At 61.2% G+C, this 17,647-nt stretch overlaps 5 protein-coding genes across 6 annotated transcripts in view; 3 read left to right on the top strand and 2 right to left on the bottom strand.

The window, feature by feature from the left end:
• Positions 1–422: 422 nt before the first annotated feature.
• Positions 423–1,503, top strand: RNF208 (ring finger protein 208). Its single transcript, XM_002926124.4, has one exon. The coding sequence runs from the start codon at positions 557–559 to the stop codon at positions 1,352–1,354; it is 798 nt and encodes a 265-aa protein (XP_002926170.2). The 5' UTR covers positions 423–556; the 3' UTR covers positions 1,355–1,503.
• On the bottom strand, positions 1,499–4,159 carry LOC100470384 (the record flags this gene model as incomplete). The annotated part of the gene is made up of 1 exon (XM_034663765.1): positions 1,499–4,159. A coding segment is annotated over one exon (1,374 nt), but the record flags the coding sequence as incomplete, so codon positions are not given.
• A 159-nt stretch (positions 4,160–4,318) lies between these two features.
• NDOR1 (NADPH dependent diflavin oxidoreductase 1) lies at positions 4,319–13,649 on the bottom strand. Of its 2 annotated transcripts, none has more exons than XM_002926125.4 (14): positions 13,478–13,649; positions 13,049–13,126; positions 8,499–8,596; positions 7,504–7,602; positions 7,317–7,418; positions 7,029–7,238; positions 6,652–6,773; positions 6,322–6,542; positions 6,115–6,222; positions 5,790–5,904; positions 5,516–5,662; positions 5,319–5,437; positions 5,141–5,235; positions 4,319–5,055 (listed from the first exon to the last, which is right to left on the bottom strand). In XM_002926125.4, exons 1-14 carry the CDS (start codon positions 13,610–13,612, stop codon positions 4,911–4,913), a joined length of 1,794 nt encoding a protein of 597 aa, XP_002926171.1. In that variant the 5' UTR covers positions 13,613–13,649; the 3' UTR covers positions 4,319–4,910. The 2 variants fall into 2 exon arrangements, with proteins under 2 accessions (XP_002926171.1, XP_034520765.1); XM_034664874.1 differs by adding an exon at positions 7,877–7,995 and having other exon boundaries at positions 13,049–13,588.
• Positions 13,650–13,686: 37 nt separating this feature from the next.
• TMEM203 (transmembrane protein 203) lies at positions 13,687–15,274 on the top strand. Its single transcript, XM_011233482.3, has one exon. It carries the CDS (start codon positions 13,711–13,713, stop codon positions 14,383–14,385), a length of 675 nt encoding a protein of 224 aa, XP_011231784.2. The 5' UTR covers positions 13,687–13,710; the 3' UTR covers positions 14,386–15,274.
• A 2,108-nt stretch (positions 15,275–17,382) lies between these two features.
• TPRN (taperin) overlaps positions 17,383–17,647 on the top strand; it is an 8,466-nt gene continuing 8,201 nt past the window's right edge. The window contains exon 1 of the mRNA XM_002926148.4: positions 17,383–17,483. Coding sequence (XP_002926194.3) covers positions 17,383–17,483 — 101 coding nt within the window. The remainder of the gene's footprint in view (positions 17,484–17,647) is intronic.

Below are 17,647 nucleotides of genomic sequence, written 5' to 3'. Positions count from 1 at the left end.
GGCTGGGTCCCGAGTCCAGCGAGGGTTAGGGTCAGAGGTCGGGCGCCCTGTCTTTTGTGCAAGGTGAGGGTGGGCCCGGGCGCTGCCCTCACGCTGTCTCTCACCTGCAGCTCGGGCCTGGTCCAGGCCTCTCCTCTGCTCCCGCCGCCGCCGAGCCCGCGGCCTGGGGCCTCCCGCAGCCAGGGCTCAGGCTAGCTGCCTTCCCTGGGCGCCCTGTCCTGGAGCCATGGGGCCCACCTAGCCCCTGCCTGCCCGGATGTCCCTGCTCCGGGACTGCTGACCTCGGCTGCAGGGGGAGCTCCCCCCACGCCCCCTCGCCAGCCTCAGCAGCCAGAGACCCTGGGTGAGCCCCTGGGCCAGACNCCCAGAGAAGCCACTGTGGCCACTGGGGGGGGCCCTGCCCCCCCAGCTCTCGCCGGCCGCCCCCAGGAGTCCTCGGGGCGGCCGGGGTCCCCACCAGGCCTGGCGGGACCAGGATGCTGCTCCCTCTCCTGCTCCCCGGCCTCACCCGACGCCCCCACCCACCCGAACACCCAGTCTGACTGGAGACAGCCGAATGCCAGTTGACCCTGGGCCCGAGGTGGGCAGTGGCTGGCCAGGCCTCCTCATGTCCTGCCTGAAGGGCCCCCATGTCATCCTCAAGATGGAGGCCATGAAGATTGTTCACCCTGAGAAGTTCCCCGAGCTGCAGGCGGCTGCCCCTTGCTTCCCACCTGCACCGCGGCCCACCCCTGCCCTGGCACCCAAACGCGCCTGGCCCTCAGACACAGAGATCATCGTCAACCAGGCATGTGGGGGGGACGTGCCTGCCTTGGAAGGGGCACCCCGCACCCCTCCCTTGCCGCGACGGCCCCGCAAGGGCAGTGTGGAGCTGGGCTTTCCCCGAGTGGCGCCCGCGGACGAGGTCATCGTGAATCAGTACGTGGTGCGGCCTGGCCCTGCCACCTCGGGCCCCCCGGCCACGGCGGCACCAGCTTCAGGTGAGCCCCTGGAGTGCCCGACCTGCGGGCACACGTACAACGTCACCCAGCGGCGGCCCAGAGTGCTGTCCTGCCTGCACTCTGTGTGTGAGCAGTGCCTGCAGATCCTCTATGAGTCCTGCCCAAAGTACAAGTTCATCTCCTGTCCCACCTGCCGCCGCGAGACGGTGCTCTTCACGGACTATGGCCTGGCTGCGCTTGCCGTCAACACGTCCATTCTGAGCCGCCTGCCACCTGAGGCGCTGACCGCCCCGTCCGGTGGCCAGTGGGGGGGTGAGCCGGAGGGCAGCTGCTACCAGACCTTCCGGCAGTACTGTGGGGCCGCGTGCACCTGCCACGTTCGGAACCCGCTGTCCGCCTGCTCCATCATGTAGCACCCACCTGCTCGCCACTGCCCGCCAGTCCTTGCTCGCCGCTTCTTCAGGGATCCGGCCCTGCCCCGTCGCCTGTTGACCCCTCACCCACCACAGCTTCTGGTCCCTACCTGTGTGGCATTGTCGCTGCAGCCAGCTCTGCCATTAAAACTCTTTGCCAAAGTTTGCACCTTGTTCCCTGGACTGAAGCCTGCTCTTGTGGCCTGTGCCCAGGGCTGCGGCCCAGACAGGGTCCAGCCTGGAGCCACCAGAGGTAGGCCCAGTGCTGCGCCGGGTAGGCTTGCTCTGCTGGGCAACGACCAGGCCGGGCCAGGCGCACCGCTCAGGAGGGCTGGGCCTGGTTGTGTGTGTGTGTGTGTGTGCGTGTGCGAATGCCGCACACATCTGTGCAGAGCCAGCCAGCCTCCTGTGTGCGGGCAAAGGGCGGACGTACCCTCTGCACTGGCCACTGGATGTGGGGGCAGCTGGACGGGGGACATCTCCGTCTGTCAGGCTCCTGGTACCCACCGGACCCTCTGAAGTTGTACGGGAATGGCTTTTGAGCTAGTCGGAGCCAGGGTTGAGACAAAGGCTGGCTGAGACCATGGTGGGGACCCAGGGGCCTTCAATCTTGTACTCCACTACCTGGATTTGGGGAGGAAGCTCTGTGGTGGAGGGGGGAGGAGAGGAGGGTTGGGGAGAGCCGCAGGGGGCTGATGAAGGGATAGAGACGACAAGAACACGGTGGAGAGGTCTCAGCAGCTGCCGTGTACTGACAGCCATTTCTTGTGCTAAGCACAGCACTCAGCCTGTCCCCCACAAACCCGTGAGGTCGTGCTGATTGTGTCTGTCCTGTAGATAAAGGCCCCAAGCTCAATGACAGGAGGTTACAGGGCACTCGGGCCTCAGGTCAGTGCCATCCAGCCCCAAGGCCTAGTCATTCAGGGACATGTGCTGGAGGCCTGGCCGCTCGGGCCACCCCCTGGGTCCTGACCCAGTGAGTGAGGAAACTGCGGCCTGAGCTGGCGCAGCAAGGGCCCCTCCCCTCTGCCGCCCTGACCTTCAGGGAATATGCGCTGGCCCTTATCTGTTACACGACAGCCTTCTGGGTTCGCTTTCACGTCCACTGTGTCCCTCCTGCAGACAGGTTGGTGGGGCCGGGAGAGGGGTGTGAAGACAGCTGTCCGTGTGGGGCCCGGCCACAGGCCTCCTCCAGCACCGTCCGTGGGCACCAGTAGTTAGCGTCTGGGCGGCAGGGTGGTTTGACGTCTCCAGCTCCTGGGTCGGCCTGGCCCCAAGCCTGGGTCTGGACTAAAGGCTAGTGCCCGGCTCCATCTTGGGCTGCTCAGTTTGGTCCTCAGGCCTCGGGGCCAGCCTGGGTCTCGTGGCCCACTGGTGGCCAGCACCATCTGAGGGCCCCATGGTGCCAGTGGCGGGTATGATAGGCCCTGCTCAGTGGCCGGAGCGGTCCAGCAGCACGAAGAGCAGCCCCAGCAGCATGAGCGGTGCGAAGATGAGCAGCAGGCCCACCAGTTCAAGGGCCAGCAGGCCCAGTAGTGCTAGGCGGCGGGCACAGGGCCCTCGTTCCCGCAAGGCCCAGAGCCGGGTGCCCAGGCAGGGCGGGCAGGGCAGGAAGGGCAGGCAGCCCTGGCTGCCCACGGGCCCCGCCAGGAAGCGCAGCTGGTAGCGATGCTCTAGGGAGGCCCAGGGCCCAGGGCCCCGGCGGGGCGGAGCAGGGGGGGTAGGGGGCCGTGGGCCCTGGGGCCCGTCTGCCTGCAACAGTTCCTCCTGTAGCCGGCAGATCTCCCACTCGAGCATGGGCGTCTTCTGGCGACACAGTGGGCAGCACACCTGGCCCAGGCTGGCGCTGGGGGCTGTGCCCAGCAGCTGGTGCAGGCAGCCCGTGCACAGGCCGTGGCCGCAGTTCAGCAGGGCCAGGCGGTGCTCGCGGGGCCCGTAGGGCTCTGTGCAGATGGGGCACTCCTCCTCCCCCCACTCCCCTGCCTGCTCCCCAGACACATCCTCCCTCGCTTGCCCAGCCCAGGAGCAGGCTGTGGCTGTGGCCCCCAGCAGGGGCTCACTGTCTAGAGCCCCAGCACCCTGGGGGTTCCTAGGAACCCTGCCGTCCAACTCTTCATCTGCCAGCACCTGGAGTGGGGGCGCTAGGCACTCAGGGCCCAGAGAGGCTGAAGGCAGACCGGGGAGTCCAGAGCTAAGGTCACAGGGGCCATGAGTAGGGGCCCTGGGACAGGAGTCCGGGTGGGTGGGCGGGGTCCCCAGGGTGGCGACCAGGGTGGTTGGGGCTGTGAAGGTCAGTGTGGCCCTCTGCGCAGGGGCAGGGTCTAGCACTGACCTCAAAGCGGCCGCAGCCTGGTCCCAGCGCCCAGCTCCGTGCCCCACCCTGGAAAGCCAACGTCGCTCGGGCCCTGGCGCTTGTGCGGGTTCCGGGAGTTTCTTGGGCCCGCGGGTGCCGTCTTCACCGGATCTGCCCCGGCTGGGACGTGGCCACAGCCCACCCCCGGAGTTCGCAAGCGACGGACAGACAGACGGACTCCGGGGAGCAGCCTTGTGGGTAGGCCAGCCAGCCTGACTCCTCCTACAGGAATTCCCCTCGGGACCCTGAAGGCCCCTCCCAGGGGTGGGGACAATGGCTGCCCCGCCCCCACCTTCCCTCCCCTGCCGGGACTGCAGCTTCGCGGCTGGGGAGGAACGGTCAGGGTCAGTACCCGCCCTTCCTTCCAGGGCCCGCTTAAGACTGCCCCCTGCTTGACAGAGCCAGGGCAGAGCTCGTGCCAAGTGGGCAAAGAGCCGGCACACACAGCGGAATCAGACCCCTAAGCGTGGCAGCAAAGATGGCTGAGCAACGGCTTACAGTGCCCACCATGGATGGCTGTCCCCATCCAGACCCACGGTGGGCCACCCAGCCCCGGAGGCTCCAAGAGCTGTCCCGAGTGGGTCACCAAGACAGTCACAAGGAAGAGCAGGTCAGAATCAGCCACCCAGAGCCCACAATTTATTACTGAGGCTTTCCAAGATGGGGCAGGGAAGTGTGACTGGCGAGGGGCCTCCTCCCACTGCTGTGGTTCTCACTGACTTCCAGCCTGAGCCCGAGCCCCGTGAGGCCCCGAGGCAGCACCGGGTGCTCTGTGGCAGCGGGTGACTGGGAGCCTGCTGTCCCCTAGGGCAAGGGGGGGAGTGGCATTTGGCACTCCCAGGAACCCTGCACCACCTCAGAAGGCTCACTGGGGCTCCTCGTACCCCAGGTTCCTATGCTGTCTGGGGAGCCCCTGATGCCCATCAGGCTGCCTGCTCCTTCCTGGGGCACCATCCCTATGCAGGGTGGCACAGTGTAGGGACCACCCTGACCAGGACCCAAGTTGGGGCCAGTGGGAAAGGACAGCAGGAGCCTGGAGCCCTGGATGGGGGCAGGGTGGGGTGGTGAATGGGCAGTGGCGTCGGGGCTGAGTAGGGGACCCAAGGTGGACTGGAGCGGGGCTGTGCAGGGGACAGGGTGGGAGGTGATGGGGGCCCCCCAGAAGGCAGTGGCTAGAGTGGCTGAGGCCGGCAGGATGGCTCCTCAGGCCCACGTCTCACTCTGGAAACGCCGTGTCCGCTGGAGCCTGGCGAGGTAGTTAGCTGCATCAGGGCCGGAGAGCCCACCCTCCTTCTGGAAGATGGATGTCAGGGCTTCGGACACATCTGCCGGCATGCACTTGGCGTTGCTGGAGGGACAGGCCAGGAGGCCTCAGTGTGGCTGGGACCCCTCCGAGGGCCGCCTCGCACCCCCGCCCAGTGGCCCAGGCTCACCCTGCCAGGTAAAAGTAGGCGCCCTGGCGGTCCAGCAGCTCCCACACCAGCGGCCCGAGCTCTCGGAGCCGATGCTGCACGTACACCTTCCGCTCCTATAGGGAGGTGGCAGGGGATTGGGGGTGGGGAGGGGAGTCTGCACCCTGGCCCCTTCCCTTCCCCTCCCCTCTGAGCACACCTGTTCCCGGGAGAAGGCTGTGAAGAGGGTCAGACAGCCCCTCCTCTCCAGCTCCATCCACTCAGCCTCCCAGTAGAAGTCCTGGTCCCGCCAGCGGCAGCCAAAGAACAAGAAGTTTCCTGGGGAAACACAAGGTGGCCTTGAGGCCGGCCGCAGTCAGCCCCGCCTGCTGCCCTGCCCGGATCGTGTGTGCTCACCGCTCTGACCCCGGGCCACGCGCTCCTGCACAGCTGCTCGGAAAGGGGCCACGCCAGTGCCAGGGCCCACCATGATTACAGGTGTGTCCGGTGTCTCCGGGAAGGTCAGGCCCCCAGGCCGCACCCACAGCGGCACCTGGACAGGTCCTATGGCAGGAGAGCAGAGGCATGAAGAGGACCCGGGCCCTAGCCCGGGACTGGCCGTGGTACACAGGGGAGAACAGAGGCCCCGGGCCCAGTCCTCTATCCCCATCCTCCAGAAAGCAGGGGTCACCTTGCCCAGGATCCAGAGATGCCAGCCAGGAGGAGCAGAGGCCCCGGCGGGGCTCCTTGAGGCGGGTCTGGTACTGCACCACAGCCATGAGAATCTGCAGCCTCGAGGGGTGAGCCTGGGGAGTGGGGTGGTGGGTACCCTGCTCCACTGGGCTATCCCCGCCTGCCACCCTGGCTTCAGGCTCCACCCACTTCACCCAGGGCTGGCCCCAGGCGTGGGGTAGATATGGAGGCTCAGAGCAACCCCCCTCCCCAGCCTACATGCCTGTATGCAGCATAGCCCAGCATCCAAGGCCAGCCCTGGGCTCTGCCCCACAGGCCCTCACCAGCAGAGAGGAGGCGATGGAGAAGGCCCGCGGACGGATCGGGGGGATGAGGTCCAACAGGTAGTCTGCGGGGATGGCTCCAGCCGTGTGCGGGAAGTCGCACAATACCTGGGCAGAGACAGCCTCCGGTGGGCTTCGGCCAACGTGGCCACGTGTGGCTGTGGCTCGGAGCCCTGGGCTTGCCCGCCTGCCCACACCTGCTCACACCTCCAGGATGGTCCTACGAGGCCGGCTGCAGTAGGAATACAGCTCCTCCTGACCTTGGGGGGAACTAAAGTGCAGCAGCTTCTCCCGCTCCAGCTCATGGGGAGAGAGACAGGCCAGGAGCTCGAAGAATGAACGGCGGGGCACGCTGGCGATGTCCAGGTAGTGGGACACAAGGTGCCTCACGGAGCAGGGCTGGGGCAGCCGCGCAGGACAGGACACACCTGCAGTGGGGAGTAGCACACGGGGGACGGCTGAGCACGCCAGCAGACCCCAGCAGGACGGGGAGAACGGGTGGCCACAGCCGGACCTCCCCTGGCCCCTGGTGCTCACCTGGCTCCCGAGGCAGTAGGGTGAAGTTCTGGTCCGGGTCCAGGCCCAGCACCTGGCAGAACTGCTGGCTGTGGCTGGCCGAGTTCTCTGGCTGGATCAGCACCACGTCGCCAGCGGCAAAGCTGTGTGGGAAAGCCACTGGGAAGAGTGAGAGGGGCTGTGGGCAGGGCACTGGGGGTGCAGGAGAGGATGCTGGGGTGAGGGGTCCTTGGATGCAAGTGTCTCCCTGCTGCCTGGCCTACACCCCTCCACCCTGCTGAGGGCCTGTTCTCCAGCTTTGGGGCCGGACCTTCTGCACCCCCAGCCACAGCCCCCCTGGCCTCAGCTCTCAGCCACCGGCCATAGGCCACCTGGCGTCTCAGTCTCAGGCCCCTCACCTGAGCCCTGAGCCTGTGATGTCGAACTCGATCAGCCGAACGTCCTGGAAGTGCAAGGGGCCGGTGACTCTCCGGTTGGAGACCATGGGTGCCGGGAAGGGCTGCTGCTCTGAAGGGGGACCATGAGGGTCTGTGCCAGTCACATGCTGCTCCTCAGAGCACATCCTGGGGGCCTCCGGGAGGAAGTGCAGGGTGAACTTGGGGGGCAACCTGTGGACAAGGCAGCCGCTGGTCAGGCTGCTGGCAGGACCTCAGGTCGCTCCGCTGCACCTGTCGGCCCACACTCACGGGACTCCGGCGGGGATCATGCCAAGGTCAAGGGGCACGGGGTACAGCCCCAGCACCTTGTCCCACAGATCACGCAGCCAGGGGTCGACGGCGGCATCAGGCCTGGAGAGAGAGCATGTGCGCACTAGTCTGCAGGGCCCTGCTCATGGCCGGGCCCTGCGGGAGAGCGCGCCCCCATCCCACTCACCCCAGCTCGTGCTGGTCATCACCCAGGCACACGGGCAGGAGGGCGCGGCCCCCAAGCTGCAGCAGCCGGCGGTATAGCTTCTTGGCCACAAAATTGAACCTTTGGAGGGAGAGCAAGGCCTGAGCGTGCCCCAGCCCCGGCCGCAGGGCGGCGAAGGGGAAGCAGCCCCAGACGAGCCCACGGTGCCTCCCAGGGAACACTGTCAGCAGAAGGGTCTCCCTACCACCCGCCCGCCCTCATGCCTGTGTTTGCGCTGCCGTGCGCAAGTGTCCACGTGAGGCGCGGAACAAAACTCCCCAGCAGAGGACGGTCACACTGCCGCCCCTTTCCTGTCCTCTTCTCCTGAGCCATCCCGGTCCTCCTCCCGCCGCACCTGACTCTGGGGGCAGTGGTATCCGGCGGGCCCTCCCTCAGCCCCTGGGTTGCACAGTCAGGGTTTCCACGTTTCGGTGACCTGCCGACTCGCATGCCCTTCATGCAAAGCCTGTGGCACTTCAAGAAATAAAGCAAAGCAGCCGTGCTCTTCGCTTAGGACATACCCGCCATACCCATGGAAATAGGGGCGTTAGGGGTGGCTCCCAGGGGTGGGGGGGGTCTTCTGTGCCCCTCGGTTGTTCCCGCTGCACTGCTCTCCGTGCTCTTTGTAAGCTCAAATATCTCCTGAGTACGTGCTTTTGTAAGAGTGGGGAGTCGGTAGGCCTTTGCTGTCCTGGGTCCCATGTCAACCTATGATGCTGGCCAGATCCAGACATCGCCCCGTCCTAGAAGACATCCCCACTTTGCTGCCCTGCCAGCCTCTGGTCTGTGTCCTGTGCGTCCTTCAAAACCCAGTGGCTCCCCAGGGGTCCCTGTGGAAGTAGGACGGACAGCCTGGCTACAGCCGGAGGTCCAGGGGGAGCCCTGGGGGCCGAGTCACCTGTCCCTCTACCAGGACACTTTGTGCTCAATCCCGAGGACAGTCCCTGTGGGCCAGCAGCCCTCCCGCCGCTACTCACTTGGCGTACGAGGAGTCCCCGAGGCCCAGGATGGCAAAGTCCATCTGGCAGAGGGAGGTCGGTGGCAGATTCTTCCGGAATATGAACTTCCAGAAGTTCTACAGCCAGAAGAAGCCAAGTTAGAGGCCCTGCTCTGGGCCACCGGGGTCTGGGGGGTGGGGGGCTGCACCAGGACCCACCCTGTCCCTCTTGATCTTTGTTACTAAAACAAGACTGTTTGTTTTAAATCCTATCACAATAGCAAAAAAACTGGGAAAAGGCAGAAAATCATAAAAAAGAAAGTTGCCCTGGGGGCGCCTGCGTGGCTTAGTCCGTTGAGCCTCCGATTCCTGGTTTCAGCTCAGGTCTTGATCTCAGGGTCGTGAGATCGAGCCCCACGCCGGGCACCATGCTCAGTGTGGAGTCAGCTTGAGATTCTCCCCCTCTGCCTCTCCCCTCCCTCTCTCATATAAATAAATCTTGAAACAACAACAACAACAAACAGAAAAAAAAAAAAAAAAAAGGAAAAAAAGCGAGCTGCTCCAGAGCCACCACGTGGAGCTCCACCCCGTCCTGGGCTGAGGGCTTGGAGAGAAGGCTACTGGGGTCCACGCCAGGGAGGCCATGGCTGGCGCCTGTCCCACAGCTCTCCCCAGGGTGGGGGAAGCACCCGCTCCTGCTTGGGTCTCCCCTGGGGATGGCTCCCCCCTTCACACCAAGAGTCCTGTGTCCTGAAGGCCCCTCCACCCCCAGCTCTGAACCTCAGGCTGCCACAGGGACCCCTCTGGGCTGAGACGTCAGGCCCCGCAGCCCCTCTGTGGTCCTAGTCCCACCCCGTCGGTGGACGGTGAAGTTTCTCTCCTTTGGAGCCCTCTCCTGGCCCCGAGCCCCCATCAGTCTGCTTTGTACTCACTGCTATCCCCACGGCTTCCCACCTAACTCGCTGCGCTGGCTGAGGACCCAGAGCTGTGCCCTTCCCCAGGGCGCCCTCACCTGCACGCGTCTGGCTCTCCCAGAGGCCTTACACCCAGACCCTCAAGGCCACAGCCTGGTGCCTCTCCTTCCCACCTGGGGGCCCTCATGGGAGCATGTCCTGGGCCACACTCTGTCCCAGCCTCCAGAGGCAGTTTTCCAACACAGATCCCCATCACCTTCAGCCCACGGTGACCTGAGCCCTGGTGACACCTACTTCTGTGAGAGATCCAGGCCTTTAGCTGCACTCCACCTCCCTTCTGCTTCCTAGCTCTAGAGACAGAGGCCCACTGGGGTGGAGGGACCCCAGCCCTGTCGGGGCACAGCTCTGCCCACTGGTCCTGGACCACCTCCGGCCTCCCTAAGGACTGAGCTGCATCGGCCACCGCTGGGGACTGCCCCCACTCTGCCTCCCGGGATCTCTCCTGCACGCTCCTCCTCGGACTGCTTTCCTGAAGCCTGCAGAGAACGTCCTGCAGGTGCTTGCCGACAAGAGGCCGAGGGAAGGCACCCTTCTCGTAGCTCTGCCTCCGAGCCGGGCCCTTCCTTCTCAGTGACCCGCAGGTTAGCGGGGCACACTGCCACGGGAAATCCTCTTTCCAAAGAGCCTGGGGCCCTGCTCCAAGCTGGTCCAGCTGGGCCCCGGGGTCCTCCTGTGTCCTGCTGTCCCCAAGAGCTGCAGCCCAACACAACGTGCCTCGGCGGGAGCCGTTCCATCCAGGTGGGCCTTTTCAGTTCCGGACATCGTGCTACTCTCTCTGGTCAGTTTCTTCCCATTCTGTGGTTCACCTTCTGAGATTCCTCGAATGGCCTTCCTCGAATTATTTGATTTGTGTCCCAGCTCATTTTTTGCTATACTTTCCAGGAGAATGTCTCAACTTTACTCTCTGATCTTTTCAGGTTTTCCTGACATCATCTTCAAGAGCATTTCCTGTTTCCAGGTTTGCGCTGTTTTGTGTGTTCTTGTCCCATGGCTGCCGGGCTCTGGAGGGCCTGCCCCGTCTCTGCTCCTCCAGGTTACGTCTGTGCTTCTCTCAGTCTCTTTCCTGCAGGGCATGGTGGTTCTTCGTGTGAGTTCAGGCCTCTCACCCAGCATGGGTTTCATGGCCAGAACCCTGCTGGGTCTTCCACTGTGGTCACTCACTTTCCCGACAGAGGGCTCCCCTGTCCGCTGCCTGGGAGCCCATGCCTGACCACAGGGTTCTGAGGACCAAGGCAAGGCAGCCGGCGTCTTCCTGTTTAAGTACACAGCTGGTCACTAAGCCGCGGCTTCAGCAGAAGACATGCCCCTGCCTCCGTGTCCTCCCTGGGACCTCAGTCTGCAGCCTCTCCAAGGAGCCTCCAGGCCCCGCAGTGGTTGGGGAGGGCTCCCTCCTGACCACCTCCATGGTGGGGTCTATGCCGTGTCCATCCTCATCCAGGGATGACCGTTACCTCCTTGTGCTGTTGGCTTCTCATATCCAGTCTGTATCCCAGCCCAGCTGACCTCCCAGAAATCTTTTGTTTCCCCTCCCCTCCCATGCCCTGTGACTTGGGCATCCACCCTTCACCTCCTGCTTTTGATCCCCTCAGATTTGCCTTCTCTCCTGTCCTTCTTCCTGTCCGAGGAGACCCCTCCTGATTGTGCTGGGGTCTTGGCCCCAGGTCTCCTATATCATCCCTGCTGTGACCCTGTTCTTCAATCTTAAGCCTCTTTCTCCCCCAGTCTTCCCACCTCCAGCATTTTGCAGGTCTCTCTCATCTTATTTTTTTTTTAAGACTTTATTTATTTGAGAGTTAGCAAGCGAGCAAGAGAGAACAAGCTGGCGGGGGTGGGGGGAGGCACGAGGGAGAAGCAGGCTCCCTCCTGAGCAGGGAGACCGATGTGGGACTCGACCCCAGGACTATGGGATCATGACCTGAGCTGAAGGCAGATGCTTCACTGACTGAGCCACCCAGGCACCCCTTCTTTCTCATCTTATTAACACCTTCTTTTCAATGCCTTAGCCCCATTCACAGCCAGAATCTTCCCCCCCCCCGCCCCCATAGGCTCCATGTTGGGCTTAAACTCACTGACCCTGAGATCATAACCTGAGCTGAGATCAAGAGTTGGACGCTTAACCGAGACACCCAGGCACCCCTTCTGTTTAATATAGAGACATTCTTAAGATTCTCTCCACTTAGTTGTTGACCCCGTGACCCACTTCTCTCCCTGTGAGTCACTGAAACTGCTCTCCCCAAAGTCACCAGCAGTCCCTTTGCTGACAAACCCTACCAGTGCTGCTCAACCCTTATCTTACTTTACTTCTGGGCAGCTTTAGTGCTGGAAACCTTCCTCTTAGAAGTCACCACTGTGCCCTTGACCTTAGATTTGGTCCCTTTTTTTTTTGCTGCTGGGGCCAATTTCCTGCCTCTCACAGGCTTTCCTTCTCCTCTCATGCCCTTGGTGTTCAGGGTAACCTGTCCCACGAGAGAGGGAGGAGCTTCCTTTCTCATGCCTCACCCAGGATCCTTGCTAGAGCTCCACACTGACCTTGCATCTCCACCTGGACGACTCCTAGCACTTGACCTCCCTGGTCTCTATTTCTGTGCCTGGAACTACCAGCCATTCTGGTCCCCGAGCCCAAATCCCTGTTTGCTTCCATGTCCTCTTGGTTCTACCCTGACATCTCTGGAGTGCGTCTCTTTGTTGTCTGCCACCCTCCTGGTCCAGGCCGCCAGTCCTGCCTGCACTGCGCACCCTCTGGAGCTGTTCTTGTTCTCCGGTAGCCTGCCCTCCCTACTGACAAGTGGCAGTTCTGCCAGAAAACAAATGTGACAGTGTCACCCAGTGGATTCCATGGCCCCTCACTTCAAGTCCATCCACCTGACTGTCGCTGCCGGGCTCCTTGGGATCGGTTCCAGTTACCTGCCTCTCTTCTCCCCTCCCACCCTGATGCTCTCCTTGGCTCTGTCCTACTAAACTGCTTTCTATTCTTCCCAGAGGTGGTCTTTCTCCTCTGCACAGGCTGCTCCCTCTTGCCTGGCTAGCCCCCACTTATCCTCAGGCCTTAGCCTACATGCCTTTCTTCCAGAAAGCTTTCCCTGAGCCCCCAGTTTGGGCTAAATAGTTTTTCTTAATGACCCCATGACATGTGGTACTTTCCCTGGCAGCATGTATCTCCTAGTATTGTGACTGCCTGTGAAAGTTGTTGCTTTTGCTATATTGTGAGCTCCATGAGGACAGAAATAGGTTCATGGCTGGATTCCCAGCACTAGATCATGCTTGGAATAGAATGTGTGCTCAAAAGATGTTCAAAAATTGAAGAATGTTCTGGGAAGTTCCAACGGTTTCGAAACACATATACAGACCCAGACCCGATTCATACACAGGCCTGGAGGAAATATTAAAGGCTAAAATGGAGAGCAAGGATATCTGGTGGCCTGTGAACAGTTTATTAGGGAGGACAGCCAGAGCCCCCAGCTCCATGGGAAGATACCCTTCCACAGCCACAGCCTACTGCAGCAGGCATAGGAGGGCAAATATGTTTCTGGGGACTCTCCCCGCAAAGAAAACAGAGTGAGGGTCCAGGGCAGTGATCTGAGCTCCTGAGCAAAGAAAGCCTTCAGGTCAGTCTTACCTTCATGTTGTCAGGGGGGTCTCCTTGGCCTGTAGTTGCACAAACAAATATCACCAGGGGCTCATTAATCAGATTCACCTCAACAAAAGGACACACGTGTAAGACCTTGGGCTGTAATGACCAGGCACCCTCTCCGCCGCCTGGGCCCCTCTCCTTCACTCAGGGTGGTAGGACAGAAGGGTCTCAGTGAGCACCCGCGAGCGGCCGGCCAGCCTTTTCTCTTTCCGGTTCCCCCAGCCACCCTGCCTGCTCTTCCCTCCACGTGTTAAGCCAAGCTACCGTTCCCAAGTTTTCCCGCCCCCTAAACCCGCCATAAATGAAGGGCCCGCAGTCAGACAAAATGCGGCGCCCTGCGGTCGAGAGCTCGGAGTGCGGGCTGGTGCCCCAGGCCTGCTCGGTCTCCCCGCCGAGGCCCTAGGGCGCCCTCACCACTGAGTAAGAGTCCAGGGCCTGCACACGGCAGTCGAGCCGCCGGCGCCGAGCCTCGCGGCCCAGCCTCTCCGACACATCCTGAGCCGTGCCTGTCTGGCTGCCGAAGAGCACCAGAAGCCCCGGGCTCGGCATTGCGGAGGCCCGGAGACGCCAGCACCCAGGTACAGGGCCTGTTAACAGCTCCTGCAAGCCTAGGCGGCCCGACCCACTTGGACTTCCGACTTCCGGTGATGGCCGGAAGTGACGCCATCAGACCGCGCCCTGCAGGGCATGGCGTCCGAGAGAGGCGCTACCGGCCAGTACTAGGTTCCGGGCCGGTGCCAGGGTATTGGCAGCACGCCACGGCCGAGGGCCGGGACGGGCGGAGCCGCTCGCTATCTGCCGCTCGCCGCAGCGGCGCCGGCGGCAGGCGCCGGCAAGACCCGCGGGGAGAGGAGGAGCAACCCCGCCGGTGGGACGCTCGGCCGGGCCCCGGCCCGCGCTCAGCCGGCGCGATGCTCTTCTCGCTCCGGGAGTTAGTGCAGTGGCTGGGCTTCGCCACCTTCGAGATCTTCGTGCACCTGCTGGCCCTGTTGGTGTTTTCCGTGCTGCTGGCACTGCGTGTGGACGGCCTGGCCCCTGGCCTCTCCTGGTGGAACGTGTTTGTGCCCTTTTTCGCCGCCGATGGGCTCAGCACCTATTTCACCACCATCGTGTCTGTGCGCCTCTTCCAGGATGGAGAGAAGCGGTTGGCCGTGCTCCGCCTCTTCTGGGTCCTCACGGTTCTTAGCCTCAAGTTTGTCTTCGAGATGTTACTGTGCCAGAAGCTGGTGGAACAGACTCGGGAGCTCTGGTTCGGCTTGATCACGTCTCCAGTCTTCATTCTCCTGCAGCTGCTCATGATCCGCGCCTGCCGGGTCAACTAAACTCAAAGAAAGGCCGGAGAGAGAACTCTGGATAGCTAGGATGCTGGACCCCACGCTGAGGTCCCACTTCTGCGGCACCAAAGGAGAAGTCTGGGTCTGAAAGCAAAGCCAGTTCCTGCCCTGGCGAGTGCCCAATTTTCTCTATACCAATCATGTCTAAAATTGTTCCCTCAGCAGGGCTAAAAAGAGCAGCCTTGATCCTTAAAATGTATTTCTTGTTATTTCATGCTTTGAATAGCTAATCCTGAATTGAGATGTTGAGAAGGACCCAGGCCAGACAGTGCAGAATTCCTCTGACAGTTGGAAACTGCATGTATGTAAAATGTCCTGATGGGCTCTGAGTATTTTCATGGATCTTTGGAAAGTACTCCCTGTGCAGAGGCTGCAAAGCCAGACTGGGGGATTTCCTCTGCCCAGCAGCGCTAACCTAAGGGCTCACTGTCCCATCCATCCAGACAAGACTTACTTAGATGCTTGAGCTCTAAAAAGTGTAAACGAGCTTGTGTCTCCTCCCCTGAGCCATGGGGAGGATGGCCCTTTCTTCATTCCAGCCCAGGCAGACAGGAGTGTGTTGAGTAAGCATGATTGGGACCCTATATTTGGAGATCTGTCGCCTGAGAGAACTTTGCTTATAAAGCACTGCTTGGCTTCCTATCCCAGCCAATTGCGACTTTCCCACCACCTTGTGGCCAGCACTGTTAGCACACTTGAGACAGATTTGGGCCTCCCTAAGGGACCAGAGAGAGGAAAAACTTTGATGCTCGTAGGCACCGAGACCTGCAAATGGTCTTGGCCCACATCTGTTGGCCTGGGGCTTTAATTTAATGCCAGTCAGTAGCCGAATGAGAACGTTTGCTGAGATAAAAATAAAATAAGAATGTTTTACTGAGATGTGCAGTGGTTGCCTGACTTCTTGAGGGTGAAATCAGGTGAATGCTGAGATGCTCCCCGCCCCCCCGTGTCACGTAGCTGGTTACAAAGCTGACTGTGGGAGACTGGAATGCACTGGAGCTTCATTGGTGGATGGGGGCGTTCCTCGGAGAAGCCCGTCTTCCTGCCCAGGGAGCCAGGGTGAAGACAACATAGGGTAGGCTTGTGTTGAGGACCTGCTGAATAGTTTGTGTGACGTCAGAGCCTTGTCTTCCTGCCGGTGTGTGGTCTTTATAGGCCTTGCTGTAGAGCAGGGGTCGGCAAACTATGGCCTAAGTCCTGTTTTTGTACTCCCCATTAGCTGAGAGTGACTTTCACATTTTCAAAGGGTTCTAAAAACAAAGAACGTGTGACAGGAAGTGAATGTGGCTTGCAGTTGGCACTCTTGGCATTTCGGGTCAGATCTCAGGTCGTTCTTTGACTGGGGGGGGGAGGGGAGAGCTGTTCAGAGGACTGTAGAATGTTTAACAGCAACCCTGGCCTCTGCTCACTTGGGACAAGCAGAAGTGTCTCCGTATATTAACAGGTCTGGGAGACAAAACCGTCCCTGGTGAGAACTGCTAGGATAACCTATTTACTGTCCGGCCCTTTACAGAGCAGATTTGCAGACCTCTATTCTAGTGAAGTGGCTCCGTGACCCTCTGCCTAGAATGGGAGCTGCCTGGCCTGAGCCACGGAGACGCTTGTGTTGGGGACTGGTCTGGTTTGTCTCGCAGCTACAACAACGTTTTCTCCCCAGGATCGGCATAATTTGTGTCAAAGTCAGATAGAAGCTGAACATTGCCAGTGGGTTTTGTTTTATTTCTTATTTTTATTATTTAAAGTTTATTTATGTAATCTCTATAGCGCGTGTGGGGCTTGAGTTCAGGATCCCGAGATCAAGAGTCGCATGCTTCTCTGACTGAGCCATCCAAGCACCCTGGGAGTGGGTTTTCTTTTAAAGTTATTTTTAGGTTGCACGTTTTGTTGTAGCCTGTTTTATTCTGTAGTTCAGAATTGAGTGATCCTGTTGCTGTAGAAAGGGTGAGCATAAGAAGGCTTAGTTTCCTTTGGAAAAGTGATTTGACCACAGCCCTGAAAAGGAGACTCTTGACTTCTGGGAGGCTGAAATCAGTTTGTTTCCTCGGCTTAGTAGAGCGGAAAGGAGTAAGTCAATGTTAAAGTAGTGATAGTGCAGGCCACCATGGGACCTGGAAGCTGAGACGGGCACCCCAGGTTGAAACCTGCCCCCAGTCTCTGCAGAGCCCCAGGTGTCCTTGGAGCCCTGTCCCTGAAAGGTGGGTGCTGTAGCATGCAGTAGTGCCATTACTGAGCAGTGCTGAGTGCAGGAGAGGTGAGGGGAAGGCAGGTAACATCCCTCTGTGTCGGTACCCCTTAATCTCCCCATCTCCCCTTGGCTCCACTGGGCCTCGAAGTGTGGTGAGTCCTGGGAGTGAGCTTCTGCATGGCATGTGGGCAAGGAAGCTGTGCCCTTAAGGTCACTGGCATTCCTACTAGTCTTGGGATGGGGGAAGTTCAACAGATAAAAGAGTAGTGTGGGGAGGCAACAGGGTGCAATGCACAGCCCGGCGTTTGTGGCTGTCTGGATTGGAGAGCTTTCTCTGTGCCTCCTCACAGCTTCTGCACTCCTGCCCCTGCTTGGTGGGCCCTGGATGGCAAAGTGTGGAGTAGGGCTTTTCCGACTTGTGTGAGCAACATAGTGAGTTCTGGGGGCTGGCAAAAGTTAGGGGTTCCTGAGAAGCAATTCCTCAGCACTGCGTGGGCCTCCGGCATTGGCATCTCCACTAAGTCCTGCAGAGGACCTAGGACCACAGGTGGGCAGTCCCTGAGCCGGCGGGGACAGCTTTCTAGTCCTGGGCACGCTCTTCTTCCGCTGCGTTCTGAGCGTGAGGAACAGGTGGACTGGGGGCTGGCTGTCCACAATGAGGAAGGACCGAGCCCAGCCAAGGTCACCCACCTAGCTGGGCCCAGGGGTCCGTTTGGGACTGCCCGCCTGGACCAACCCCCGTCGGGCTCCGCCCTCCGGCCGCGGAGGCCAATGGCGCAGAGGCGGAAGTGGGGCCGCCAATGAGCGGCGAGGCGTCGGAGGCGTGTCCAGAAGGACCTTCCCCAATGGAAACCGGCTCCGGAGACGGGCGCTATCCAACTGGGCCGCCCCGGAAAGAGAGGTCAGGGACAGCAGTCTCCAATCAGCGCAGCCGGCCATTTTCCCCTGCCATAGGTGGGGCCGCGGGGCGCGGGGCGGGTCCGAGCCGGCCCCTCCCCAATAGACGGCGGCCGGGGGGCGTGGCTGCGGCGCGAAGGCCGGCGGCGGGGCGGCCGCAGTTCCCGG

This window comes from Ailuropoda melanoleuca, chromosome 7 (assembly GCF_002007445.2).
Source record: "Ailuropoda melanoleuca isolate Jingjing chromosome 7, ASM200744v2, whole genome shotgun sequence".
Taxonomy (NCBI): Eukaryota; Metazoa; Chordata; class Mammalia; order Carnivora; family Ursidae; genus Ailuropoda; species Ailuropoda melanoleuca.
Note: the sequence above shows the minus strand (reverse complement) of the source record. Positions and strands in the feature narration are given on the sequence as shown.

Bases quoted from the DNA above. Each gene is read 5' to 3' on its own strand.
- TMEM203 (XM_011233482.3), top strand. From the start codon at position 13,711: ATGGCCGGAAGTGACGCCATCAGACCGCGCCCTGCAGGGCATGGCGTC.
- RNF208 (XM_002926124.4), top strand. From the start codon at position 557: ATGCCAGTTGACCCTGGGCCCGAGGTGGGCAGTGGCTGGCCAGGCCTC.
- NDOR1 (XM_002926125.4), bottom strand. From the start codon at position 13,612: ATGCCGAGCCCGGGGCTTCTGGTGCTCTTCGGCAGCCAGACAGGCACG. The intron at 8,597-13,048 runs GTAAGACTGACC...TTCTGGCTGTAG, and splicing joins ACCCCCCTGACAACATGAAG to AACTTCTGGAAGTTCATATT. The intron at 7,419-7,503 runs GTGAGTGGGATG...CTCTCTCTCCAG, and splicing joins GATGACCAGCACGAGCTGGG to GCCTGATGCCGCCGTCGACC.